The 24,299-nt window shown below is 45.4% G+C and overlaps 1 protein-coding gene across 9 annotated transcripts in view; it reads left to right on the plus strand.

Annotated features, from left to right (window-relative positions):
- The window catches only part of camkk1a (calcium/calmodulin-dependent protein kinase kinase 1, alpha a), a 362,000-nt gene that overhangs the window by 330,631 nt on the left and 7,070 nt on the right, over positions 1–24,299 (plus strand). For 8 of the 9 annotated variants that reach the window (XM_068010057.1, XM_068010055.1, XM_068010056.1 and 5 more), the window contains one exon: positions 10,409–10,456. The exons of the other annotated variant lie outside the window; for it this stretch is intronic. In XM_068010057.1, the coding sequence (XP_067866158.1) occupies positions 10,409–10,456 (48 nt within the window). The remainder of the gene's footprint in view (positions 1–10,408; positions 10,457–24,299) is intronic. 9 annotated transcript variants of the gene reach the window in all.

Genomic DNA, 24,299 nt, shown 5'->3' on the forward strand with positions numbered 1-24,299 from the left:
GACTCACCACTCTCGGGGTGAAGTAATTTCTCCTCATCTCAGTCCTGAAAGGTTTACCCCATGTCCTTAGAACTAAATGGTGAAGAATGAAGCTAGAAACAGATCCTTTTCTTGATGGTGGGTTTATTCACAGAATGCAGCATTACATAGCCCTGCCTCTTGCATTCCCCCCATCCCCACCGTGTCCCAGCAGGCTCTCTTTATAGTCACTCTAAGTCCTTAATTAAACAATGCCTTCACCTGTGTATCTTTAACAACATAATTAATCTACCATTAACATGGAATTCCCACTGTGCTCCTGTTTGCGATATTTCTTTAGGGTTTCCACCAATTTTCCACTGAAGCTACTGCGGGAGATTGGACACCCTTCCCCCATGTGGAACTTCTATCGCAGTGCATTATTAAGGCCACTTATTTACTGTGGCAAAATCTCTTTATATTGTGTGGGATTCTGGGACTTATAGCAGTGTCTTGCAGGTTAAATTCAGGATCTAATCATTTTTCCATGAAAACCACAATGAATGACCTTGATTATTATATTTCCCTTAACCTGTGCGTTTAACATTGCTTTGTTACCTTTTGTTAAAACTCTCACATTACACAGGAAGGTGATGGGTAGATGTTGCCAGTTCTAAGTAGGGAGGATGTGTGCAGTAATAATGCAGAGTGGGGGAGGGCTCCTGGGTTTAGATATTCTTACAGATGACATGCTGTGTTTGGTATTGGGTGGGGGAGGTTGTTGTTGGATTTGGTTGAATGGGGAGTTGTTGCAGCTTGGTACTATTGTGTTGGCAAGGGCTGATCATTAAGGGTGGGAGGAGCAAAAGGTGGTAGGACAATGTGGGAATGGGGGAGAATTTGGTAGTTGGACAGGAAGTAGTCAGAGGAAATGGTGAATGGGAGAGGACAGGAATGCAATGTCGTTCAGAGTGGGAGTAACAGAAAGTGTTAGGAAAGTGTGGGAAATGGCGGATGATTGGCACGGTGTCAGCCTTGGCTCAGTGGTAGCATTCTAGTCTCTGAGTAGACAATCGTTGGTTCAAGTGCCGCTCCAGAGACTTGAGCACAAAGTCCAGGATGATGTTTTAGTGCAGTACTGAGGGAGTACTGCACTGTTAGAGGTGCATGTTAAACCAAAGTTTCATTTGCCCTCTCAGGAGCTCTCCTGGTGTCCTGGTTAATATTTCTTCCCAGCATCACCAAAGCAGGTTAATTAGTCATTTATCTCCGTGTTTGGTGAAAGGTGCTATATAATTTCTTTTCTTTCACTAGTGATCCTAGTGGGTTGGGGGTGGGGGGCAAGTGGTGGGATAGAGAGGACTGGGAGTGAGAGGAAAAAAACAAAGGGTAAGAGATGTGGGGACAATGTGCAAGTGTGAGATAGCAATCAGAGATTGGTGCTAAGGTGTGAATAAAGTGGGTTCATGGCATCTGAGAGTAGTGCAAGTGTTTTCGTGATGTTGATGCTTTGGGGAAAAGGTTATGGGGTCTTCATTCCCTCAATTCTTCCTTCTCACTGTTATCTCACTCTTCCCCGATCTCTGCCTTTGTTTCGCCACTCTCTCTCGCTCTCTCTCTGCCAATCTTTTCCCCTGACCTATTTTACTCCCCTCACCTCTGTCCCCCCTGCCCCCAATATCTCCCCCTGTCTCATTTATCTCATTCTCTCTCCTGAGAAACTGCAACCCATCTGTTCCAGCATAAATGCCATGGTGCACCTGCTAGTGACCCCTAATGCGTTGACCCCACCAGAGTTTGCGGGATCAGGGGACAGTCACACCATTAGCATACCACCAGTGGCAGAGGCTTAATTACAGTATAAACAGTGATGTTTGCACTATATCCATGTAGCTATATCATAGAGGCCCTGAATATCACAAACAGATGACTACAGAGTACAGATTGTCAGCACGGTGATAAGTGGACAGTAGAACTGGATTGAGTGGAATAAGATTAGTTAACTCCAGCAGAGATTGAGAATCATCCTGAGACTTGATCTTCTGCTCTGGCTGTCGTGGTGACGTCCAGTCCCTTACTGCAAGGTATATTTATTCACTAACCTGGAATCTGTGCTAAGCAGGCTGTTTATTTAGATTATTACCATATTTTGATTCACAATTTGTACAGTAAGGTCCCTGTGTTCCCCGCTGCCCCTAAGCAGATAGCACAGGTCCCCATAGCAGATGCTGTTTCAGTCGCTCTCACTGTTACACAATGGTTTAGTTCGAACACTTCGCTCTGTTCCATTAGCACATGCAGAAGGGTGGATATGATACTTAATCCTCATTGTCACTGCACTGAGTAGCAAGCAGACATTGACACTAAAAGTAATTGGAAATTAAGCATGTTTAATTTTAAAATTCCTGAGGTAGATTTGACTTTGTGCAGTAGTGTAAAGCAGGTCATATTGAATTAGCCAGCCAGCATATCCATGCCCGAGTTTCCTTTCTGCTGCCCTTTTGGAGAGAATAATGGCGTGGAGTTTATTAACAGTTAACTCTATCTTTTGTATTTTACAGTATTGCCCAGAGTTAACTTTACCCCCCTAATCTTTCATTATTTTGTAACTCACATTGACTGGTCAGAACATTTCACCTCATCGTTCAGAGTTATCTATAAATTCATGGCCATTATTTGTATCAATGAGAGAACCTTGTATGAAACCAAGCAGTGTCACTTCACCTGAAGACATGAGCGGACTGTTACTTTTGTGCAGGCAGCTGTGGATTATCAGTGAGTCGACTTGAGGTTGGTTGCCTGATTTGATAATTCTTTAACACGGCTGATAAAACATAATGACTTAAACAAAGAGATCAGCCATCTGCCTCATCTGCAATTCCTGCTGCTGAAGATAAAGAGCCGAAAGGCAGCTCCGATGATGCAGTTGGTAATGGACTGTACCCTGTGATGCTGGGTCAGGAGAGGCCTGTCATCAGTCTCTAATTGCTACTGAGTTAATGGGTCTCAGCCAGAGCAACTGTGGGATGTGATCATTGACTTTAGGCCCCCTGATGGTTAGAACAGGAGAAAAGCACAGTCAAGAATCCCACTCTCAGTGGAATGGAGAGATATCCCCAGCACCCCAATGAGTAGTTTTGTGACACTATTATCACTGCTCCCATTTTCCCGTAAGAATCCTGCACACTTTCAGGGAGCCAGTCCGCCAGTGTGTGCACGCAGTGTGTAGTCTGTGTGCCCCTGGGCATCGAGATTTCACTGGAAAGTAAAATCGGGGGGGATTATAACAGGTGACCAACCCACTACCCCCTGTTTCTCCCCCTTACAGGAGTTGATTTTCACCTCCAGTAGATGAAATGTGTGCTTTAGATTTCAGTGTCAGCCTTGGCTCAGTGGGTAGCACTCTTACTCCTCACTCAACCATTTTAGGTTCAGGCTCCACTCGAAACTTGGGGTTGGGGAGAGGGGAGTTTTTGCTTAACTATCCACAGGGAGTGGATCAGTCAAAAAGTTGCAGGGAACCCACAATTCAGGATTCTCTCACTCACTGTGGAGCTTTAACTCTTCACAGCGTGTCAACCGACGTCGCTGATTGGTTCCCAGCCCCAATGCCAGCCTGATTGATAGGCTGCATCTGCAGTCGGGTGAGGAGCTGGTTCGTGATGGCTGCAGCAGCCGGAACATGGCTGGGAGGTTGGGGATTAGAGTGGGGCAGGAGGTCAGGGGCCTTGTTGGTGGGGGTCAGAGTTGAGAGGCCAGGGTGGTGGAGGAGGGGGTGGGGGGGCGGGTGATCGGATGCCTCGGGGGTGAGGGTGGAGTCCGAGCTTGGAGGCCTCATGATGGGATTGAAAGGTTGGGGAGGTGGGGGAGGGTTGTTGATGGGGGAGGGGAGTGCCCAATTGCAAAGACTTCACTGGCAGGCACCTGGATCCAGGAGGTAGGTGTGAAGACACTTTGCTCCTGAATCCAGCAAGTCCTCTGCTCTCGCCCGATGCTCAGGAAACCTGCCGCCAGCAGACAACATTTCAAACTGGCCTAACAGTGAGTCTCACAGCCTCATTGTCATATTTAAAGAAGCAACCTGCGCCCCTGGATCAGATTGGTCACATGCCCACCTTCCGGTCTGAGTTAAAGCTGGAAATGGGGGGCTCGGAGGCTGATCTGGGTCAGGAAACACATTTTTTAGACTTTAACCCCCCCCCCCCACCTGATCCAATCCTGCCCTTATTTAAGTTTAAATTCAGCCTTTTATCCTAGTTTAGTACTGAGGGAGTGCTGCACTGTTGAAGGTGCTGTCTCCCCTCTTAGGTGGACATCAAAGATCCGATGTCTCTGTTTCGAGGAAGAACAGGGGAGTTCTCCCCGGTATGTTGGCCAATGTGTTACACATCAACCAACATCACGAAAACAGATTATCTGGACATTATCCCATTGCTGTTTGCGGGATCTTGCTGTGCATTTCCTACATTACAACGGGACTACACTGCACTTCAAAAGTATTTCATTGGCTGTAAAGCACGTTGGGATGTCTTGAAGATATGAAAGGCGCTATATAAATGCAAGTCTTTCCTTCTTTCTAAGTACCTATTGCCTTAATGAGCCTGACTAACATCTTCAGTACTGTATTGGTGATGGGACTCATCCCCCAAACAGCGACTTAGCAGCATTGGATCACTGAGGAACTGTGGCTGCTGCTCCACACTGCTCTCTGACCCATGAATAGCACAGACAGTCATTGTAACAGTAACAAGACATTTTCAGGTGATGGGGAACTTTCCATGTGACCCCATGTTAAACCCAGCAGGAATTGTCACAGGCTGGCTTTGACTAAGCAATAAGATAGCTGTCACCTTCGGTAGAGTCGGTCATATCAGAATACCTTACAATTCCTCTAAGCAATGCATCTTTTATAGAGCAACTGCAATTTGAGCAGTTCACTTACCCTTAGGAACATAGTAGCATCAGAACAGGAGAAGGCCATTTATTCCCTCAAGCCTGTTATGCCATTCAATTTATCATGGCTGATCTTTACCTCAACTCCATACCTAACAGTCTATCGAGCTCATTTAGAAACTTTCAATTATCTCCCAGCATAGAAACATAGAAAATAGGAGCAGGAGTAGGCCATTCGGCCCTTCGAGCCTGCTCCGCCATTCATTATGATCATGGCTGATCATCCAACTCCGTAACCTGTTCCCGCTTTCGCCCCATATTCTTTGATCCCTTTCGCCCCAAGAGCTATATCTAACTCCTTCTTGAAAACATACAATGTTTTGGCCTCAACTGCTTTCAGTGGTAGCGAATTCCACAGGCTCACCACTCTCCGGGTGAAGAAATTTCTCCTCATCTCAGTCCTGAAAGGTTTACCCCGTATCCTTAGACTATGACCCCTGGTTCTGGACTCCCCCACCATCGGGAACATCCTTGTTGCATCGACCCTGTCAAGTTCTGGTAGAATTTTACAGGTTTCTATGCGATCCCCCCTCACTCTTCTGAACTCCAGTGAATATAATCCTAACCGACTCAATCTCTCCTCATACGTCAGTCCTGCCATCCCAGGAATCAGTCTGGTAAACCTTCGCTGCACTCCCTCTATAGCAAGAACATCCTTCTTCAGATAAGGAGACCAAAACTGCACACAATATTCCAGGTGTGGCCTCACCAAGGCCCTGTATTATTGTAGCAAGACATCCCTGCTCCTGTACTCGAATCCTCTCGCTATGAAGGCCAACATACCATTTGCCTTTTTTACCTCCTGTTGCACCTGCATGCTTACCATCAGCAAACGGTGTACGAGAACACCCAGGTCTCGCTGCATATTATCCTCTCTCAGTTTATAGCTGTTCAGATAATCTGCCTTCCTGTTTTTGCTACCAAAGTGGATAACCTCACATTTATCCACATTATACTGCATCTGCCATGCATTAGCCCACTCACTCAACTTGTCCAAATCACCCTGAAGCCTCTCTGCATCCTCCTCATAACTCGCCCTCCCACCCAGTTTTGTGTCATCTGCAAATTTGGAGATATTACATTTAGTTCCCTCATCTAAATCATTAATGTATATTGTGAATAGCTGATGACCTAGCACCAATCCCTGCGGTATCCCACTAGTCACTGCCTCCATTCAGAAAAAGACCCATTTATCCCTACTCTTTGTTTCCTGTCTGCCAACCGGCATCCACTGCCGTTTAACGGACAGAGTTCCAGATTTCCACGACCCTTTGAGGGCGATGGTGGTGTCGTGGTAATGCCACTGAACTAGTAATCCAGAGGTCCAGGCTAATGCCCTGCTGACACAAGTTCAAATGCCACCACAGAAGCCTATGGAATTTAAATTCACTCAAATTTAATGAATTACTTGAAAAAAAATCTGGAATTGAAAGCTAGTCTCAGTATGAAACTATCATTAATTGTCCTAAAAACCCATCTGGTTCACTAGTGTCCTTTATGGAAGGAAATCTGCCCTACCTACCTGGTCTGGCCTACATGTGATTCCACAGCAATGTGGTTGACTCTTAACTGCCCTCCAAAATGGCCTAGCAAGCCACTTGGTTGTCAAGGGAAATTAGGGATGGGCTATAAATGCTGGCCTTGCCAGCGTCGCCCACATCCACATGAAAGTATTAAATAAAAAGCTTCCTAATTTCACTCTTGAATGACCTGGTTTGAATTTTAAGATTATGCCCCCTTGTTTTGGACTCTTCCCCCAGAGGAAATAGTTTCTTTGACCTGGATTTTGACTTTGAGGGATGGTGTAAAATGGATGATAGCGAGTCAGCAGCTCACTTTATATTGCTCCCCATTGACTTCAAGATGGGATTTGAATGCCTGTTGTCTGGATTATTAGTCCTGGCCCCTGGATTACAATTGTACAGCACTGTACCTCTTAAATGAGATATAGTGGCCAGCTGAAGGGTGCAATGGCTAGATCAGGGCAGATGACTTTTTTTATTTAAGTATCTGTCCCCTTTATAATCAGTCCAGAGGGGACTGAACATCGTTTCTCGGGTAGGAGGGAAGGAACTAGGGACTCCCTCACTCCCTAGATGGCAGCAGGGGCTGGAGTTACTGGTCTAAATGAACATCGGTGCTCGAGATGTGCCTGTAATTGTCCATGGCCTGCTGGGATGGTGCTATTGAGGGCCTTCTCCACTGAATTCTCTGGTGGGGGAAATCCAGAACAAGGGGGCATTCCTTAAAATTAGGGCCAGGCTATTTAGGAGTGGAGACGAAGGGATATTAATCAAAGATGGAATAATGGAGTTGAGGCACAGAGCAGTTGTGATCTGATTGAATGGTGGAAGAGGTTCAATAAGCTGAAAAGCCTACTCCAGATCCTATGTCTCTTCACAAATACCAAAACCTGTCCAGTAGTTCAGCGAACAAAGAGCACATCTGACTATTTCACAATGGATCCAGTCCTGGTCTACCTCCTTCCTGCTTCCATTGCTGCTTCTCTTTGTCTTTCCACCATTTCCACCCTTTTGCTGTCTCCTGGTAGCTTTGCTATTGAAATGACTTCAAACGCTGGCCGATCTTGATGTGTTGAGCTCCAGTCAAGGGAATAGGTCACTTTCATAAACACTGAGAATTCTGGGAGTGTCCTGCTGCCACTCCCTTTCTTGAAGAGGAACAATGGAAGGTGCTCAGATTGAGTAAATTAAGGAAGATTTACATGAGGCAAGTAAAAATGAAAATCTTCAAAAAATAATCTTGTAACACTGTACACCAAAAGAAAGTGTTGCCAAAACTCACTGGAAGGAAGAGTTTATGACATTCCTATCAATGAAGAAGCACCTCTCCTGGTCACAAGTGAAGGAGCACCTTTGAGGAAGGTTTTGTTAACACTTTAGACTCTGTGTTCAGGTCAGATCAAGAGGATTCTGACATCACTGGATCCTGTCCTTATAAACAGCATGACTTTGGGTTTGTTTCTTCTCTGATGTGTAACGGCAGTTGAGTGGATAGGTGACATTGGGGCTAGCTGCAGGGATTGGAAGCTCTCTCAGTCCATTGGATAGCAAGTGAGGGAAGACTCACAGCCCACTTTATCCCAGAGGTGTCTGAATGATTGGAGACAGGCTTCCGGGAGAGGGGGCCACCTGGGTACCTATGAAGTCTATGTTGATTGACCATTCTATAGCCTGAAGCTCTCTGACAGTGGATATAAAGACAGTGTACATTTACTAGTTCCCCATTTTTGATCACTTCTGAGTGGGCCGGCAGCACCCGGGGAGCAGGTGGCCATCCTCAATTGGACGGTGACTCTGATGGTGGCCTGTTAATTGGCCGGCGGCAGCAAAACGTTGCCCCAAGGTCCTGTCACCCGCTGAAGTGGGCTCACCTCCCACTTTTGTCCACAGCGTCAAGACTTACAGGTAAGCTGAAAAATTCAGCCCAGGAGTTTCAGTTCTCAGATGTTGAGGGTTTGCCTTTGGAAGCAGGATTATGCTTTGGGCACAGGTATCTGATGAGAGTTTTAGTTATAAAAGGCAGTTTTAAAAGCAGATTTATTTAAAGTATTAAACGTATTAGCAAGTTTTTTATGTTTGGTCTAAATTCTATATCTTTATGACTATGAAGAAAAAGCAAGCGATTTGTAATAGGCTGTTTTTCTGCAAGTAAATGTGTATAGAAAACCTACCTCAATATATGTAATCTTCCTCAATCACAGAAAAGAGAATATTATTTTATCCATTCCTTGTTTTTCTTCATATTTTCCTCTGTTACTTTAAGAAATAATGAAGTCTCAGTTTGAAATGGGCTAACACAATCTGTCCACATCTTTGTCAAATGAACAGGGATATTGGGATTGGGAGCTTCATGTACACCTAGTAAGCTCCTTGACCATTTTGCTGCCAATGATGAGATATCTCATCACATGTTTTGACCCCAAACACTTTAGGAAATAATTGAGACTATGACATTCCTCCTTTATAAGGCACTTTCTGGAGTAGGCAGTCTTTGTGAGGCCATTTCGTCTGGTTTTGATTTAAACAGTTACAGACAACTAAGCAAAGGGATCTTCCTGGCTAAGTGATTGGTGTTGATTAAACTGGAAAAGATGGTTGGCAAGATGTAACTAGTGGGGTGCCACAGGGTTCGGTCCTTGGGCCCCAACTATTTACAATCAATATTAATGACGTGGATGCAGGGATAGAAGGTACTATAGCCAAATTTGCTGATGACACTAAAATTGGTGGGACAGTAAGTTGCAATAAAGAAATAAGAAATTTACAAATGGATATAGGTAGGTTAGGTGAATGGGCTAAAATTTGGCAGATGGAGTTTAACGTGGATAAGTGTGAGGTTATCCATTTTGGTCAGAAGAATAGAAAGGTAAATTATTATCTAAATGGAGAGAAATTTCAGAGTGCTTCGGTGCAGAGGGATATGGGTGTCCTCGTGCATGAATCACAGAAAACTAGTATGCAGGTGCAGCAGGTATTAAGGAAGGCAAATGGAATTTTGGCATTTATTGCTAATGGACTAGAGTATAAAAGTAGGGAGTGTTGTTGCAACTGTACAAGGCATTAGTGAGACGGCACCTGGAGTATTGCGTACAGTTTTGGTCCCCTTACTTGAGGAGGGATGTAGTTGCATTGGAGGCAGTTCAGAGGAGGTTCACTAGATTGATTCCAGAGATGAGGGGTTTGTCTTATGAAGAGAGATTGAGCAGTTTAGGCCTTTACTCTCTAGAGTTTAGAAGAATGAGAGGAGATCTAATTGAGGTATAAAAGATGATTAAGGGGATTGACAAAGTAGACGTAGAGAGGATGTTTCCTCTGGTGGGGTAATCTAGAACGAGAGGTCATAGTTTTAGGATAAGGAGCAGCAGATTTAAAACAGAGATGAGGAGAAATTACTTCTCTCAAAGGGTCGTGAGTCTGTGGAATTCGCTACCCCAGAGTACAGTGGATGCCGGGACATTAAGTAAATTAAAGGAGGAGATAGACAGATTTTTAATTAGTAAAGGGTTGAAGGGTTATGGAGAATGGGCAGGAAAGTGGAGTTGAGGCCGAGATGAGATCAGCCATGATCGTATTGAATGGCAGAGCAGGCTCGAGGGGCTGAATTGCCTACTCCTGCTCCTAGTTCTTATGTCCTTATGTAGATAGGCACTGGCAGCACAGAAAGGCTCATCAATCAGCACGGATCTTCTGAGTGTTCATTGTCCAGTGAGACTGGACCCAAGAGCAAAGAGGTTAGGAGCTGTCAGCTCAGTACTTGTGATCCTGTATGCTTTTTAAAGGCTCTGGGCTACACTAAATCTTTCCCCTTCCATGATAGGAATGAGGCCACTATCAGACAGGCTTAATTTTCAACCCGTTCCATTAAACATGTTCACTGTTAATTTCTCAATCGATGTGAGAGACATTCCTTTTTGTGTTAATAGGGATTTATTTTCTTTCTCTCATTTTTCTTTTAATTTTGCTGTCTATCACAGGGACAAGAGTTTGTTTCAGAATTCCACAAAAAGGCACCCTTCATTAAGGTAACTTTGTGTGTGTGTGTGTTGTGTTTGTGTGTGTGTTGTGTTTGTGTGTGTGTTGTGTTTGTGTGTTGTGTGTGTGACACCTTAAACATCATTATTCACACGTCTAGTCCTACTTAACCATGGATGTGACCCGATAGGGAAATAAATGCCAACACCCATGGGTCCGATGGAGTAACTTAAGCTTTACTCTGTATGGCTTTCAAAAACATTAAACATGCCCTACAAGATTAAAGATTACACGTAGATTACTTAAAATTCCAGTAAAGTAGCAATAAAATCCCAGCGAGTATTACTGTAAAATCAGTGTTACAAATGATGCCCACAGACTGTCACCTGTTCAGTGTGTTACGACCAGGTGAGAAAGAGGTCTAGGGTTCCCTTTTAGCCTTCACCTGGCCTTACTGTAACACTGTGTTTTTAGCTCCCCCTTAGTGAATCCTTGTTCACCGCTTTCCAATTATAAGGCAAAGAAACCAGCACAACAGGCTTTCTCAGATTTAAAGAAGAAAAGTGAAATTTGATTAAACTTAAACTCTAATTCAGTTAATGCCTATGAATACACGATGCGCCCTCGCTAGCATGCACACACAATATGCACATGCAGATAGAGACAGAAAAGAGCAGAAGAAATAAACTGGAAAAGTTTTGAGACAATCTCTGAAGAGGGTTTTTTGCGACTGTGCTTCGAGCACACTGTAGAGTCCTTGATTGTAGGTGGATCTTGCTTTTTGTTGGGGCCCAGTATTCTTCTTAAACCTTGTTCACTGTAGGAGACTTTTCTCTCTTGGGGTGCACGTGCCTTAAGTGGGTTTTTGAGTTCCATGAGAAAGAGATGGGAGCCGACAGGAGAGGCTTTGGCGAGCCAGCCAGGAGAGGTCTTTTCAATCCAGGAGCAAACAACTTTCTTCCAGTTCAAACACTGTCTCTACAATTTAAAACTCTCCAAGTTGGCCAGAAGGGTAGTCATGTGACTGACTGGTATAACCACTTCTGGCTTTGTAGATTGCCTTATGCTTTCAAGCACTGTCTGTTAATATGCAGATGTCTTGTTTCCAGCCAAGGTCTGGCAGTCCTTGTAACAGGCCTTTTCTTCTTCCCAGCAACAATTTGAAATTTAATGTCCATGCAGCGAAATTAATAATTCTTGGCAGATGGGGGCCTGCATGACATGTATCTTTAATCTCACCAAGTTCCCACTGATCAATGATCTTCTTCCATTAGCTGGCCGGGCTATCCCGACTGCAGTGCCAGATAATGGAAAGGGACTCCCTTATATCCAGGATTGATCCTCACTCTTCCCTCGTGCACGATATCACTGGGGTCAGTGATAGGGTCTTTCCATGCATGATCAATCACTGTGCGTGATCAATATCTTTTCCTCTATCCCCATCTCACTGCCCGTACAACCCCATACTTCGTTCCATTTGCTGAGGATTCAGAATTGATAAATAATGGGATAAATAATGACACTGGCAAAGGTATAGGATGACAAAATTCCCACACTAACTTTATTGAACTATGCTTCAAAATGACAAGGATATGAATAGCACACTGATAGCTGATAAACAGGCAAATAACACCATGCAGGATCTATCAATGGAAAACAAAACTCACAAGCTGACCTCTTTCAATTCAGTTGTGTCTTCATTTTATAAATTCACCACAGAAGCTGAATCTTCCCAATCCACAGGACAATTGGCCTGTCTTACTTAAACTATGAGATCATAGGTTTACACATCCAGTTGTCTGGATGATTTCCACAAAGTTGAATCTTCCACACAGTCCCCGGCCTTGCTCTGCAATCTTTTTAACCCAACCACAGAAAACTGGCACTTCCCCCTCCAGCTTTAACTCAACCAGGAGACTAAACAGTTGCACGTTCCCTGAATGATACTCGAGCTTTTCTCTTACCCAGCCCAGCTGGTCCCCTCTAGTCTCTGTTCACACCTGGATCGCTGGTCTGACGCATTGGCCAACGTGTCTGGCTGTACAACGAGGAGCAAAGGAAGGTACGCTTTTCTTATACCCCTCTGTACATGTGTTCAGAACCTGTGATGATCAGGGATTGATTACTGCCTGCATGGTCAGCTCTGTGAGTGGTCAAGGGTGATGTTACCTCTTATGGACAGAGTCCCTAGCAAATTCTAGTAATAAGGAGAAAATAGTCAGCCTCTGCTGCCAATCATGCTGTGAATGACTGTCCCTCTCTCAATCACCCAGGTGTCCTCCTTCAGAGGTTTCAAGGTTCCTCGCTCCCCTGACTAAAATGAACCAGAAGAAGTTACAAGATTCCCTTAATGAGGTTCAACCTGCCAGTATTTTGATAAGGCTGTGTTTTCTGACAACGTAGCCTCCAGGTGGCGCAGTACTGGCATCTGCACAAATGCGGCCTCTTCCACTGAAATGTCACTGCCTGCGATGTTTCAGGCAGCTGCCAAGATTAGAGATGGCTTTATCACAAAAAACAAATTCAACCTGAAAATCCCCTCAATGGCTGCCATCACCGCCTCCATCCCATCCCCAATAGTCCCCCACTCCCTCCTGCACCTGTCTTCTTGCCGCTAGCTCCCCGCTGCCTTCCCTTAGCCACTGGATTCGGCCTAACCGCACCCTTCCGCCCCTCAACCCCACCTCCGGCTCCTCACTCCCCCCACCCCACTTCACTCTCCGGCCGCTCACTCCCTACTTCTCTTCCCCGCCCCCCCCCCCATCTCAGAGTGGTGGGGGGAGAGCAGTGGCAAGGTCTGGAACAAGCGGCTGAGGGGGGAAACGGCTGGTGGGGAGGAGGGTGGGGTGAAGAAACCGTCGAGGGCGGGAGCGAGTGGCTGAGAGGGGGAAAGTGGGGCGGCCTGGAGTGAGTAGCCAAGGGGGAGGAGCAGCTAGTGGGGCGAGTAGCTGGGGGGGAGGAAAGCGGGCGAGGGGAGCGAGTGGCTGAGGGAAGGCAGAGGCGTGGCGGGGATCGAACGGGGTGAAGTGGCGATTGAAGTAGGGATGGTGAGAGGGAGCAGGGTACTGTTCGGGTGAATATAGACGGCCATTGAGGGGTGATGTCCATGCGCGTGCACACATTCATACAAATAAGCTGGCAAATGTTTGCACGCACTGATGACATCTGCGATCGCTCTGCGCATACTCTGCGTTGTCAGGAGTCACTCCGTTTTGATAATCATAGGTATTTGTACCCTTGGAATGTTTGCAATGAGAACAGATCCTGTACCTGATTTCTGATAATTACAGGCTTTTGGTCATTTTATTGGCCATATCCTTTCTTATAATTACAGACTTCATTTTATTACCCATATCCTGCTTTCTTGTATTTACAAGTCTTTGGTCATTTACTGACTATATTTTGTCTTAGGAATGCAGCACACAGTGAATTGCCCAGGTTTTCCTCACTATTTTTCATTCCCATAACCCTTGTGTTCCCACAAAGATCAAGCTAGCAAATCCAACAGTGGCCAATTCAACTTTAATATATCATGCCTTATGTACATTATCATAGCAGACATAACTGTAGTCATGGTATGCAGCTGAAAATTGATCAGTTACATCATTTCAGTCCATATTTACAGTGTCTGTGGGTGTGTGTGTTCTCTCAGTGCCCTTCAGAACCATTTTCTACACTCAGTGTCTGCCTCTATCTTTCACCTTTCATTCCCATTCTTTTAGAGTTGTTTGGTGTTTGGCACTTTAAGACTTTAATGCCCCTGTGTTTGGATCAGCCACATTAGAGGTTGTCCATTTTGTGTTGCATTTGGATAATCTCATGGTGCGACCTACTGATAATTCACAAGAATGCGGGAGAGCAAAGTTGTTGCTGGTGTCGGTCTGTTTGTTTGTGTGTGAGTGAATGAATGTTTGTGTGAGAGAGAGTGAGTGTGTGTGTGTGTGTGTGTGTGAATGCGTGAGTGTGTGTTTGTGTGAGCATGTCAGTAGATTAGCCTTATTGCCTCGCTCAAGGTGAATGAATCCAAGTCGTCAAAATTCTGATTGGAATTGCCAAATCTGACCCCATTAACTGGCTCACTCTGGCAAAGGGGAAGCCAGGCCAATGCAAGTTAGGAATTAGGGGCCTGAAATTCATCAGGTAGGGGTGGGTGAAATTTAGCTGGTCAACCATTGGGAAGGCAGTGGCAGGAATCTGGGATGATACTCTGATCGCTCAGGATTCTGTCCATTTAGAGCTGTGTCTGAAATCCCAATGTGGGTACAGGATGGACACTACTATCTGTACCACCACTCCCTCCTGCCTGCCCCATGCCCCAGCAGTAGTTTGGGGGAGGTGTTTGGGAGTTTCCTGATGAATTCTGGCTAGCATGTAACTCATAAACCCTGTGATCCTATACCTGTTCAGATTAGGCATGGTTTCCATGGATTCCAAAGGCCTCAAATATCTGACAGAAGAAAAGTAATCAATCCCAGAAGATATTGATCATCTATTAATGCTAACACTGGTTTTGCTGTGGGGAATAATCTTCAAAAATGATTTCCTCTTCGGCCCTTTTAAGGAGGTCTGGTTTCCCTGTGTTGAAGCAGCAGACCACTGCTCCAATTTTCCCCTGGAAATGGATACTTGGTTTAGATCACTCTAAAGGTGTGGGCCACCCACCAACATTATTAAAACAACACTGTCCCTGAGACATGGCCAACGGTCTGAACAGTCAGTGGCCAAGATTCTTGGCCGACCAGGGTGGAGCTGGAATTCAGCAATTGCGGAGACTATGGGTTTAAGAGTAAGAAGGGAATGACTTAGGATATGTTCACCCAATGACTTGTGGAATAAATTCTCAGGCAGTCATAGAAACATAGAAAATAGGAGCAGGAGTAGGCCATTCGGCCCTTCAAGCCTGCACCGCCCTTCAATACGATCATGGCTGATCATCCAAACTCAGTACCCTGTTCCCGCTTTCTCCCCGTATCCCTTGATCCCTTTAGCCCTAAGGACTATATCAAACACTTTCTTGAATATATTTAATGATTTGGCCAAATCAGTCCTTTGAGAAGGACCGTATGAGTGGGTTCAAGAAGTAATTGGCTGTACCTTTGGTGAGAGAAGGCACCAGAAGTCAGTTTGTGCTCTGCTCGAAATTCATCAGTGATTGCTGAGTGGCAAGATTTTAAATAAAGAATAAACATTGCTGTTCAGCCAGGAGGAGCAGGAGTGCCTCCACCACCACTACCCCACCCACCGACTGCCAATTATCCCAGTTGGCCCTATCCCCATTCCCACTCCACTCCCTCCTCAGGACTGAACTTCCGGCCACAACTGGTAAGGCCTGTGGCCTGAATTTCATTCCGTCCAATGGGCGAGCTGCCTGTGGGGTCCCGACAAGCACCAGCAGCTCTTCCAATTAATACTGCAGTGCCAATGCTCAATTCTGGGGCTGGCTGTGGGCCTCCTGGTTCAGGCTCATGCTGTGACCTCAAAGAGCCTGTAGCAGGGAGCCCATGAATTTCTGTCCTGTTTGGTATTTATTCTCATTTCATACTTATTAGATCTCACAATTACCTGAAAGTTTAAAGATGAAATTTCTCTTTTAATATAAGAAGAGAATGGTATCTTCTCTTACTGCATAATTAATGATCCAGTAATAGATTCAAAATCACACATCACAATGAGGAAATTCACATGCATCTCATGGTAGAAATCTCCTTCTTTGGCCTCCTTGTCTCGAGAGACAATGGGTAAGCACCTGGAGGTGGTCAGTGGTTTATGAAGCAGCGCCTGGAGTGGCTATAAAGGCCAATTCTAGAGTGGCAGACTCTTCCACAGGTGCTGCAGATAATATTGGTTGTCGGGGCTGTTACACAGTTGGCTCTCTCCTTGCACTTCTGTCTTTTTTCCTGCCAACTGCTAAGTCTCTTCGACTCGCCACACTTTAGCCCCGCCTTTATGGCTGCCCGCCAGCTCTGGTGATCGCTGGCAACTGACTCCCACGACTTGTGATCAATGTCACAGGACTTCATTTCGCGTTTGCAGACGTCTTTAAAATGGAGACATGAACGGCCGATGGGTCTGATACCAGTGATGAGCTTGTTCTATAATGCGTCCTTGGGGATCCTGCCATCTTCCATGTAGCTCACATGGCCAAGCCATCTCAAGCGCCGCTGTCTCAGTAGGGTGTATATGCTGGGGATGTTGGCCACCTCGAGGACTTCTGTGTTGGAGATACGGTCCTGCCACCTGATGCCAAGGATTCTCTGGAGGCAGCGAAGATGGAATGAGTTGAGATGTCGCTCTTGGCTGACATACATTGTCCAGGCCTCGCTGCCGTAGAGCAAGGTACTGAGGACACTGGCTTGAAACACTGAGACTTTTGTGTTCCATGTCAGTGTGCCATTTTCCCACACTCTCTTGGCCAGTCTGGACATAACAGCGGACGCCTTACCCATGCGCTTGTTGATTTCTGCATCGAGAGACATGTTACTGGTGATAGTTGAGCCTAGGTAGGTGAACTCTTGAACCACTTCCAGAGCGTGGTCGCCGATTTTGATGGATGGAGCGTTTCTGACATCCTGTCTTGTGATGTTCGTTTTCTTGAGGCTGATGGTTAGGCCAAATTCGTTGCAGGCAGCCGCAATCCTGTCGATGAGTCTCTGCAGACACTCTTTTGTGTGGGATGTTAATGCAGCAGGGGAAACGATCACTGACCAATGCAAGCAAATGGACCGCTGGGTTGAGCACTACCTAGAACTGTACTCCAGGGAAAATGTTGTCACTGATACCGCCCTCAATGCTGCCCAGTCTCTGCCAGTCATGGATGAGCTGGACGAACAGCCAACAAAATCGGAACTCAGTGATGCCATTTGATTCTCTGGCCAGTGGAAAAGTCCCTGGAAATGACGGCATTACCCCTGAAATAATCAAGAGTGCCAAGCCTGCTATACTCTCAGCACTCCATGAACTGCTTTGCCTGTGCTGGGATGAGGGAGCAGTATCACAGGACATGTGCAATGCCAATATCATCACCCTCAATAAGAACAAGGGTGACCGCGGTGACTGCGACAACTACCATGGAATTTCTCTGCTCAGCATAGTGGGGAAGGTCTTCACTCGAGACATTTTAAACAGACTCCAGAAGCTGGCTGAGCATGTCTACCCGAGGCACAGTGCGGCTTTCGAGCAGAGAGATCCGCCATTGACAAGCTGTTCTCCCTTCACCTGTTACAGGAGAAATGCCATGAACAACAGATGCCCCTCTACGTTGCTTTCATAGATCTTACCAAAGCCTTTGACCTCATCAGCAGACATGGTCTCTTCAGACTACAGGCAAAGATCGGATGTCCACCAAAGCTACTAAGTATCATCACCTTATTCCATGACAATATGAAAGGCACAATTCAGCATTGCGGCGCCTCATCAGACCTCTTTCCTATCCTGAGTGGCGTGAAACAGGGCTGTGTTCTTGCAGCTACACTGTTTGGGATCTTCTTCTCACTGCTGCTCTCACATGCGTTCAAGTCTTCAGAAGAAGGAATTTTCCTCCACACAAGATCAGGTGGCAGGTTGTTCAACCTTGCCCGTCTAAGAGCGAAGACCAAAGTACGGAAAATCCTCATCAGGGAACTCCTCTTTGCTGACGATAGAAATCTGTGGTGGTACAAACTATCTAATTCGACTTTAAGAACTATTTAACTGTGGTTATTCTTTCAAACTTAACAACAACATGCACTTACATTGTGTCTTTAATATACTAAAACATCCCGAGGCACTCAGAGGAGCATAGTCAGGCAAAAATTGACACCAAGCCAAAGAAGGAGACATTAGGACAGGTGACCAAAAGCTTGGTTAAAGAGGTAGTTTATAAGGAGCGTCTTTCAGGAAGAGAGATGTAGAGGCGGAGGTTTTGGGATGGAATTCAAGCGCTTAGGGCCCAGACAGCTCAAAGTACAGCCACCAATGGTGAGCAAAGGAACTGGGATTGCACAAGAGGCCAGAGTTGGAGAAACGAAGATCTATCGGAGGGTTGCTGGGCTGGAGGAGATTACAGAGATCAGGATGGATGAGGCTGTGGAGGGGTTTGAAAACCAGGATGAGAATTTTAAAACCGAGGTGTTGCTAGACTGGGAGCCAATGTAGGTCAGTGAGCATGGAAGTGATAGGGGAAATGGGACTTGCTGTAAGTTAGGATGGGGGCAGCAGAGTTCTGGATAACCTCTAGTTAACGAAGGGCGAAGATTAGTTTTCTTTCTCTATTTGTTGTTCCCTGCTTGGCTTTAACCAGCAGTTTTAAAATAGTACTCCATGTGCTATAACACAGTTTAGCAGATACTGTACAGCCCAGCAACAGTGTTCTAGAGAAGAAAATTAGCATGGTATTATCTGAAGTAACCAAATGGGCAAAGGGAAAGGGAGGATGATAATTATGGGGCACCCTGATTACCATAATTAAATAGGGGGTGAGTAAATGGAGCTAACATCGGACTGCCCCTTGACACCATCTGTTGGAAGAGCAGCCAAGAGAAAAGCTGAATTTAATTGGGAAATTGAGAGATAAATGAACAGTGATCATAATAATGCAATTAGATGTGATACTATGAGTATAGGGTTACTAAATAAAGATATTAGATTTCTAGAAAGGCGTTTTTGGAGCTACAGGCCTCAAACTGGTGAGAAAAATTTTAGAAAATAGATCAGAGGGTCAAGCTCCAAAGCTAAATGAAATGTCTTTCATATATCAGTGCCAGTACGGAGGCAGTGTCACACTATCAGAGGTGCTGTCGTTTAACATGAGACCCCATCTGCCCTCAGGTGCATGGAAGGGATGCTATGGCACTATTTGAAAACCAGCAGGAGAATTCCCCAGTGTCCTGGCCATTATTTATCCCTCAACCAACACCTGAAACAGATTATTTGGCCATTATCTCATGCTAATTATGGGAGCTTGCTGTGCGCAAATTGGCTGTTGCGTTTCCTACATTACAACAGTGATTACACTTCAAAAGTATTTCATTGGCTATGAAGTGCTTTGGGACATTCTGAGATTGTGAAGGCACTAGATAAATGCAGGTCTTTCCTTTTTTGCTGAACAGCACTTGAGTATGTAATATTTAGAAACAAAGAAGAGACTTAGAGAGATGTTACAAGGAAAGCACAAAAAGGTTCTCTCAGTTTTAAGGAAGTGTTAGGAAAATCTAGAACAATTAAAAACCACAACAAGTAATGGTGACAGGAGGAGAACCCAGAAAGATGCTGTAAGAGAGATAAGGTAGCAAAAAGAATTGTTAAACTGTAGGTGGGAAAGTGTTAACGTTAATATTCATGCTCAGGCACGACCATTAACTTATGAGGTGTACACCATGCTATACAGATGCTGAACCTGCTGAAACCTCTAGTTAGATGAATACTGAATCCCCCATCACTGACATTAGTAGCCCTGTCGCAGATTCAGACCCCTCCGTATTGACTAGCATATAATTTTTTCAACTGAAGTACGACACTTATGAGGTGGCACTACAACATACAACTTGTTATCCAATGTCCACTATGCCTTTTAGCCTCCCATTTTGTTTTCCTTTATAGTCATTCTGGGGATGTGGGCCTTACTCACAAGGCCTGCATTTATTACTCATCCCTAGTTCCTTTTGAGAAGATGGCAGTGAGCCACCTTCTTGAACCGCTGCAGTCCATGTAGTGAAGGTACTCCCACAGTGCTGCAGGATTTTGACCCAGTGACCATGAAGGAAAAGTGATATATAAACATTAAACTGAGAGAGGGGAATATGCAACGCGACCTGGGTGTTCTCGTACTCAGGTCGCTGAAGGTAAGCATGCAGGTCCAACAGGCAATAAAAAAAGCAAATGGTATGTTGGCCTTCATAGCGAGAGGATTAGAGTTCAGGAGCAGGGATGTCTTGCTGCAATTATACAGGGCCTTGGTGAGGCCACATCTGGAGTATTGTGTGCAGTTTTGGTCTCCTTATCTGAGGAAGGATGTTCTTGCTATCGGGGGAGTGCAGCGAAGGTTTACCAGACTGATTCCTGGGATGGTGGGACTGATGTATGAGGAGAGATTGAGTCAGTTAGGATTATATTCACTGGAGTTCAGAAGAGTGAGGGGGGATCTCCTAGAAACCTATAAAATTCTAACAGGACTTGACAGACTAGATGCAAGAAGGATGTTACCTATGGTGGGGGAGTTCAGAACCAGGGGTCATAGTCTAAGGGGAAAACTTTTCAGGACAGAGATGAGGAGAAATTTCTTCACCCAGAGAGTGGTGAGCCTGTGGAATTCACTACCTCAGAAAGCAGTTGAGGCCAAAACATTGTATGTTTTCAAGAAGGAGTTAGATATAGCTCTTGGGGTGAAAGGGATCAAAGGATATGGGGCGAAAGCGGGAACAGGTTACTGAGTTGGATGATCAGCCATGATCATAATGAATAGCGGAGCAGGCTCGAAGGGCCGAATGGCCTACTCCTGCTCCTATTTTCTATGTTTCCATATTTCCACGTCAGGATAGTGTGTGACTTGGAAGGGAACTTGGAAGTGGTGGTGCTGCTATGTGCCTGCTACCCTTGTCCTTCTAGGGGTAGAGTTCACAGGTTCCAAAGGTTCTGTCAAAGGAGCCTTGTTGAGTTGCTGCAGTGCATCTTGTAGATGACACACTGCTGCCACCGATGGTGGAGGAAGTGTATGTTTAAGGTGGTGGATGGGGTACCGATCAAGCGGGCTGCTTTATACTGGATGGTGTTGAGCACCCTGAGTGTTTTTGGAACTGCACCCATCCAGGCAAGTGAAGAGTATTTCATCACACACCTGACTTGTCCCTTGTAGATGGTGGACAGTCTTTGGGGAGTCAGGAGCTGAGTTACTCGATGCAGAATTCCCAGCCTCTGACCTGCTCCTGTAGCCACAGTATTTATATGGCTGGTCCAGTTAAATTTCCGGTTAATGTGGAATCTGACCCAAAAGATGATGTTGGTGGGGGGAGGTGGTTAGATTTTCATTGTTGAAAATGATCATTACCTGGCACTTTTTGCTGTGAATTCTACTTTTCGATATCAGCCCAAGCCAGAATGTTGTCCAAGTCTTGATGCATATGGACATGGGCTGCTTCAATATCTGAAGAGTTCCAAATGAAGCTGAACACTGCAATTGGCAGCAAGCATCGCCACTTCTGAGCTCATAATGGAAGGAAGGTCATTGATGAAGCAGCTGAAGATGTTGGACCTAGAACACTATCCTGAGGAACTCCTGCAGTGATGTCCTGGAATTAAGATGATTGACCTCCTACAACCACAACCAGCTTCCTTTGCGCCAGGTATAACTCCAACCAATGGAGAGTTTCCCCCCCTGATTCCCATTGACTCCAGTTTTGCTAGGGCTCCTTGATGCCATATTCGGTCAAATGCTGGCTTGATGTCAAAGGGCAGTCGTTCTTGCCTCACCTCTTGAAGTTAGCTCTTTTGCCCATATTTGGACCAAGGTTGTAATCTGGTCTAGAGCAAGTGGTCCTGGTAGAACCCAAACTGAGCCTCACTGAGCAGGTTATTGGCGTGTAAGTGCTGCTTGTTAACACTGTCGACGACAATGACCATCACTTTGCTGATGATTGAGAGTAGACTGACGGGGTGGTAATTGGCTGGATTGGATTTGTCCTGTTTTTTTGTGAACAGGACAAGCTTGGGCAATTTTCCACATTGTCAGGTCGATGCCAGTGTTGTTGCTGTACTGGAACAGCTTGGCAAGGTGCACGGCTCGTTCTGAAGCACAACGTTCAGCGTTACAACCAGGATGTTGTCAGGGCCCATAGCCTTCACTCTATCCAGTGCCTTCAGCCATTTTTTAATATCATGTGAAGTGTATCAAATTGGCTGAAGACTGGCATCTGTGATGCTGGGGACTTCAGGAGGAGATGAAGATGGATCATCCACTTGGCACTTCTAGTTGAAGACAGTTGCAATGCTTCAGCCTTGTCGTTTGCACAGAAATCATTAAATATATTCAAGAAGGAGATCGATATATTTCTTAATGCCAAAGGGATCAAGGGATATGGGGGAAAAGCGGCAACAGGGTACTGAATTAGACGATCAGCCATGATCTTTTTTTGAATGGCGGAGCAGGCCCAAAGGGCCGAATGGCCTACTCCTGCTCCTATTTTCTATGTTTCTATGTGCTGGACTCCGCCATCATTGAGGATGTTTGTGAAGCCTCCTACCCCCATTAGTTGATTAATTGTCCACCACCATTCATGATTGGATGTGGCAGGACTGCAGAGCTTTGATCAGATCCATTGTTCGTGGGATCGCTTCCCTTTGCTATTTAGCATTTTCTGCACATTAAGAGTATTTTATTCATGCTTTAAGAACAAGATAAGCCACTATTAGATATGCTGATCACTCTCTGTGTGAAGAAGAACTTCATGATATCCATTCTCTACTTGTCTTTTACCAGTTTAAACCTGTGGTTCCTTTGTTCTACTCTCAGTTTAAGTTGCCTTTTCCATACAATTTACAACCTTGTAACCCTCTATAAGATCAACTCTCAGGTGCCTGCTTTGAAGGCTGAAGCGCCAATGTCTTCCCATGTCTTTCATCATCACTCAGTCCCCTAACACTTGGGACCAGCTCTTCAAGCTTCTCTGCACTGGCTGCAATGTTTAAACGTTTCCCTCGAGTATTCGTGGTCACTGGAGCTCTGTACAGTTTGATCATTACTCTCTCTACTCTATTCTCCTGCGTTGGCTGTCTAATCCAGTATTCTATTGGTTTTGGTGATTGTTGCTCTTCATTGGTTGAACATTTTGAGTGTTGAAGCTCCTGCATCTCTCTCAGCTTCATCCTTATCTGTTACAGTGACATTCATGGACTGTGTGCATGCCATTTTTCCTTCCTATGTATTAATTTGCATTTCTGTGTATTGAATTTTATCTGATGCTGTTCTCATTTTCTTGTATGACTCATTCTGTAGTTCTGAGCTATCTCATCCTATTTCACTGCCTCTTGCTGTCAGCTATGGCTCAGATGGTGGCACTCTCACCTCTCAGTCACAAGGTTCTGGATTCAAGTCTCACTCCAAGCCTTGAGTGTAAAAATGAAGGCTGACACTTCAGTGCAGTACTGAGGGGGTACTACACTATCAGAGGTACCATCTTTCAGATGAAATGTTAAACTGAGGCCCCATCTGTCTCTTTGGGAGGATCTGAAAGATCCTGGACAGTATTCTGAAGAAGAGGGCAGTTACCCCTGGTGTCCTGGTCAATATTTAACCCTCAATCCACATCACAAAAAAACATTATCAGTTTGCTGTTTGTGGGAGTTTGCTGGGATGGATTAGTGGAGCTGGTGGGACTCCTGGCACTGGGCCAATAAGGCAGTGGGAAGCCTGCCTTGGCCATTTGGAGGCCCCTCAGCTCTATTTAATGGTGCCCGGGCAATTAACAGCCCAGTGCCAGGATTCCTAACCCTTTAAAGATGGGGATCCCGCTTCAAAGAGCTGCTGGCCAATCAGAGGGCCGGCAGCTCAGTTGTATCAGCAGCAGCACCATTGCTGGACAGACAGACCCCAATTTACCGTGAGGGTGTGGGTGAGGCGGGAAACAAGAAAGGCGGGAGGGAGGCGTGGGGATCTGGAGCTCCTGCCAATCTTATTGCAGGGCCCAATTTGCATCTTGTAGCTCCGCCTCCCACAGAACCCGGCTGTGATAATTGTTTCACTTCTTATACATTAAGCACAGAAAGTCAGAAAGATACTGTACAGGTTTCTGGTAACAGTGTTCAGGAGCTCTGGGCTCCAAAAAGACACAGCCCATAGCTCAAGATCAGCTTATTTCAATATTTTAAGCATGTTCTCAGCAAATAGCTGACAGCAGCCTGGTACAGCAGCAAGTTCAAAATACA

Source organism: Heterodontus francisci, chromosome 30 (genome assembly GCF_036365525.1).
Source record: "Heterodontus francisci isolate sHetFra1 chromosome 30, sHetFra1.hap1, whole genome shotgun sequence".
In the NCBI taxonomy this organism is placed as follows: domain Eukaryota; kingdom Metazoa; phylum Chordata; class Chondrichthyes; order Heterodontiformes; family Heterodontidae; genus Heterodontus; species Heterodontus francisci.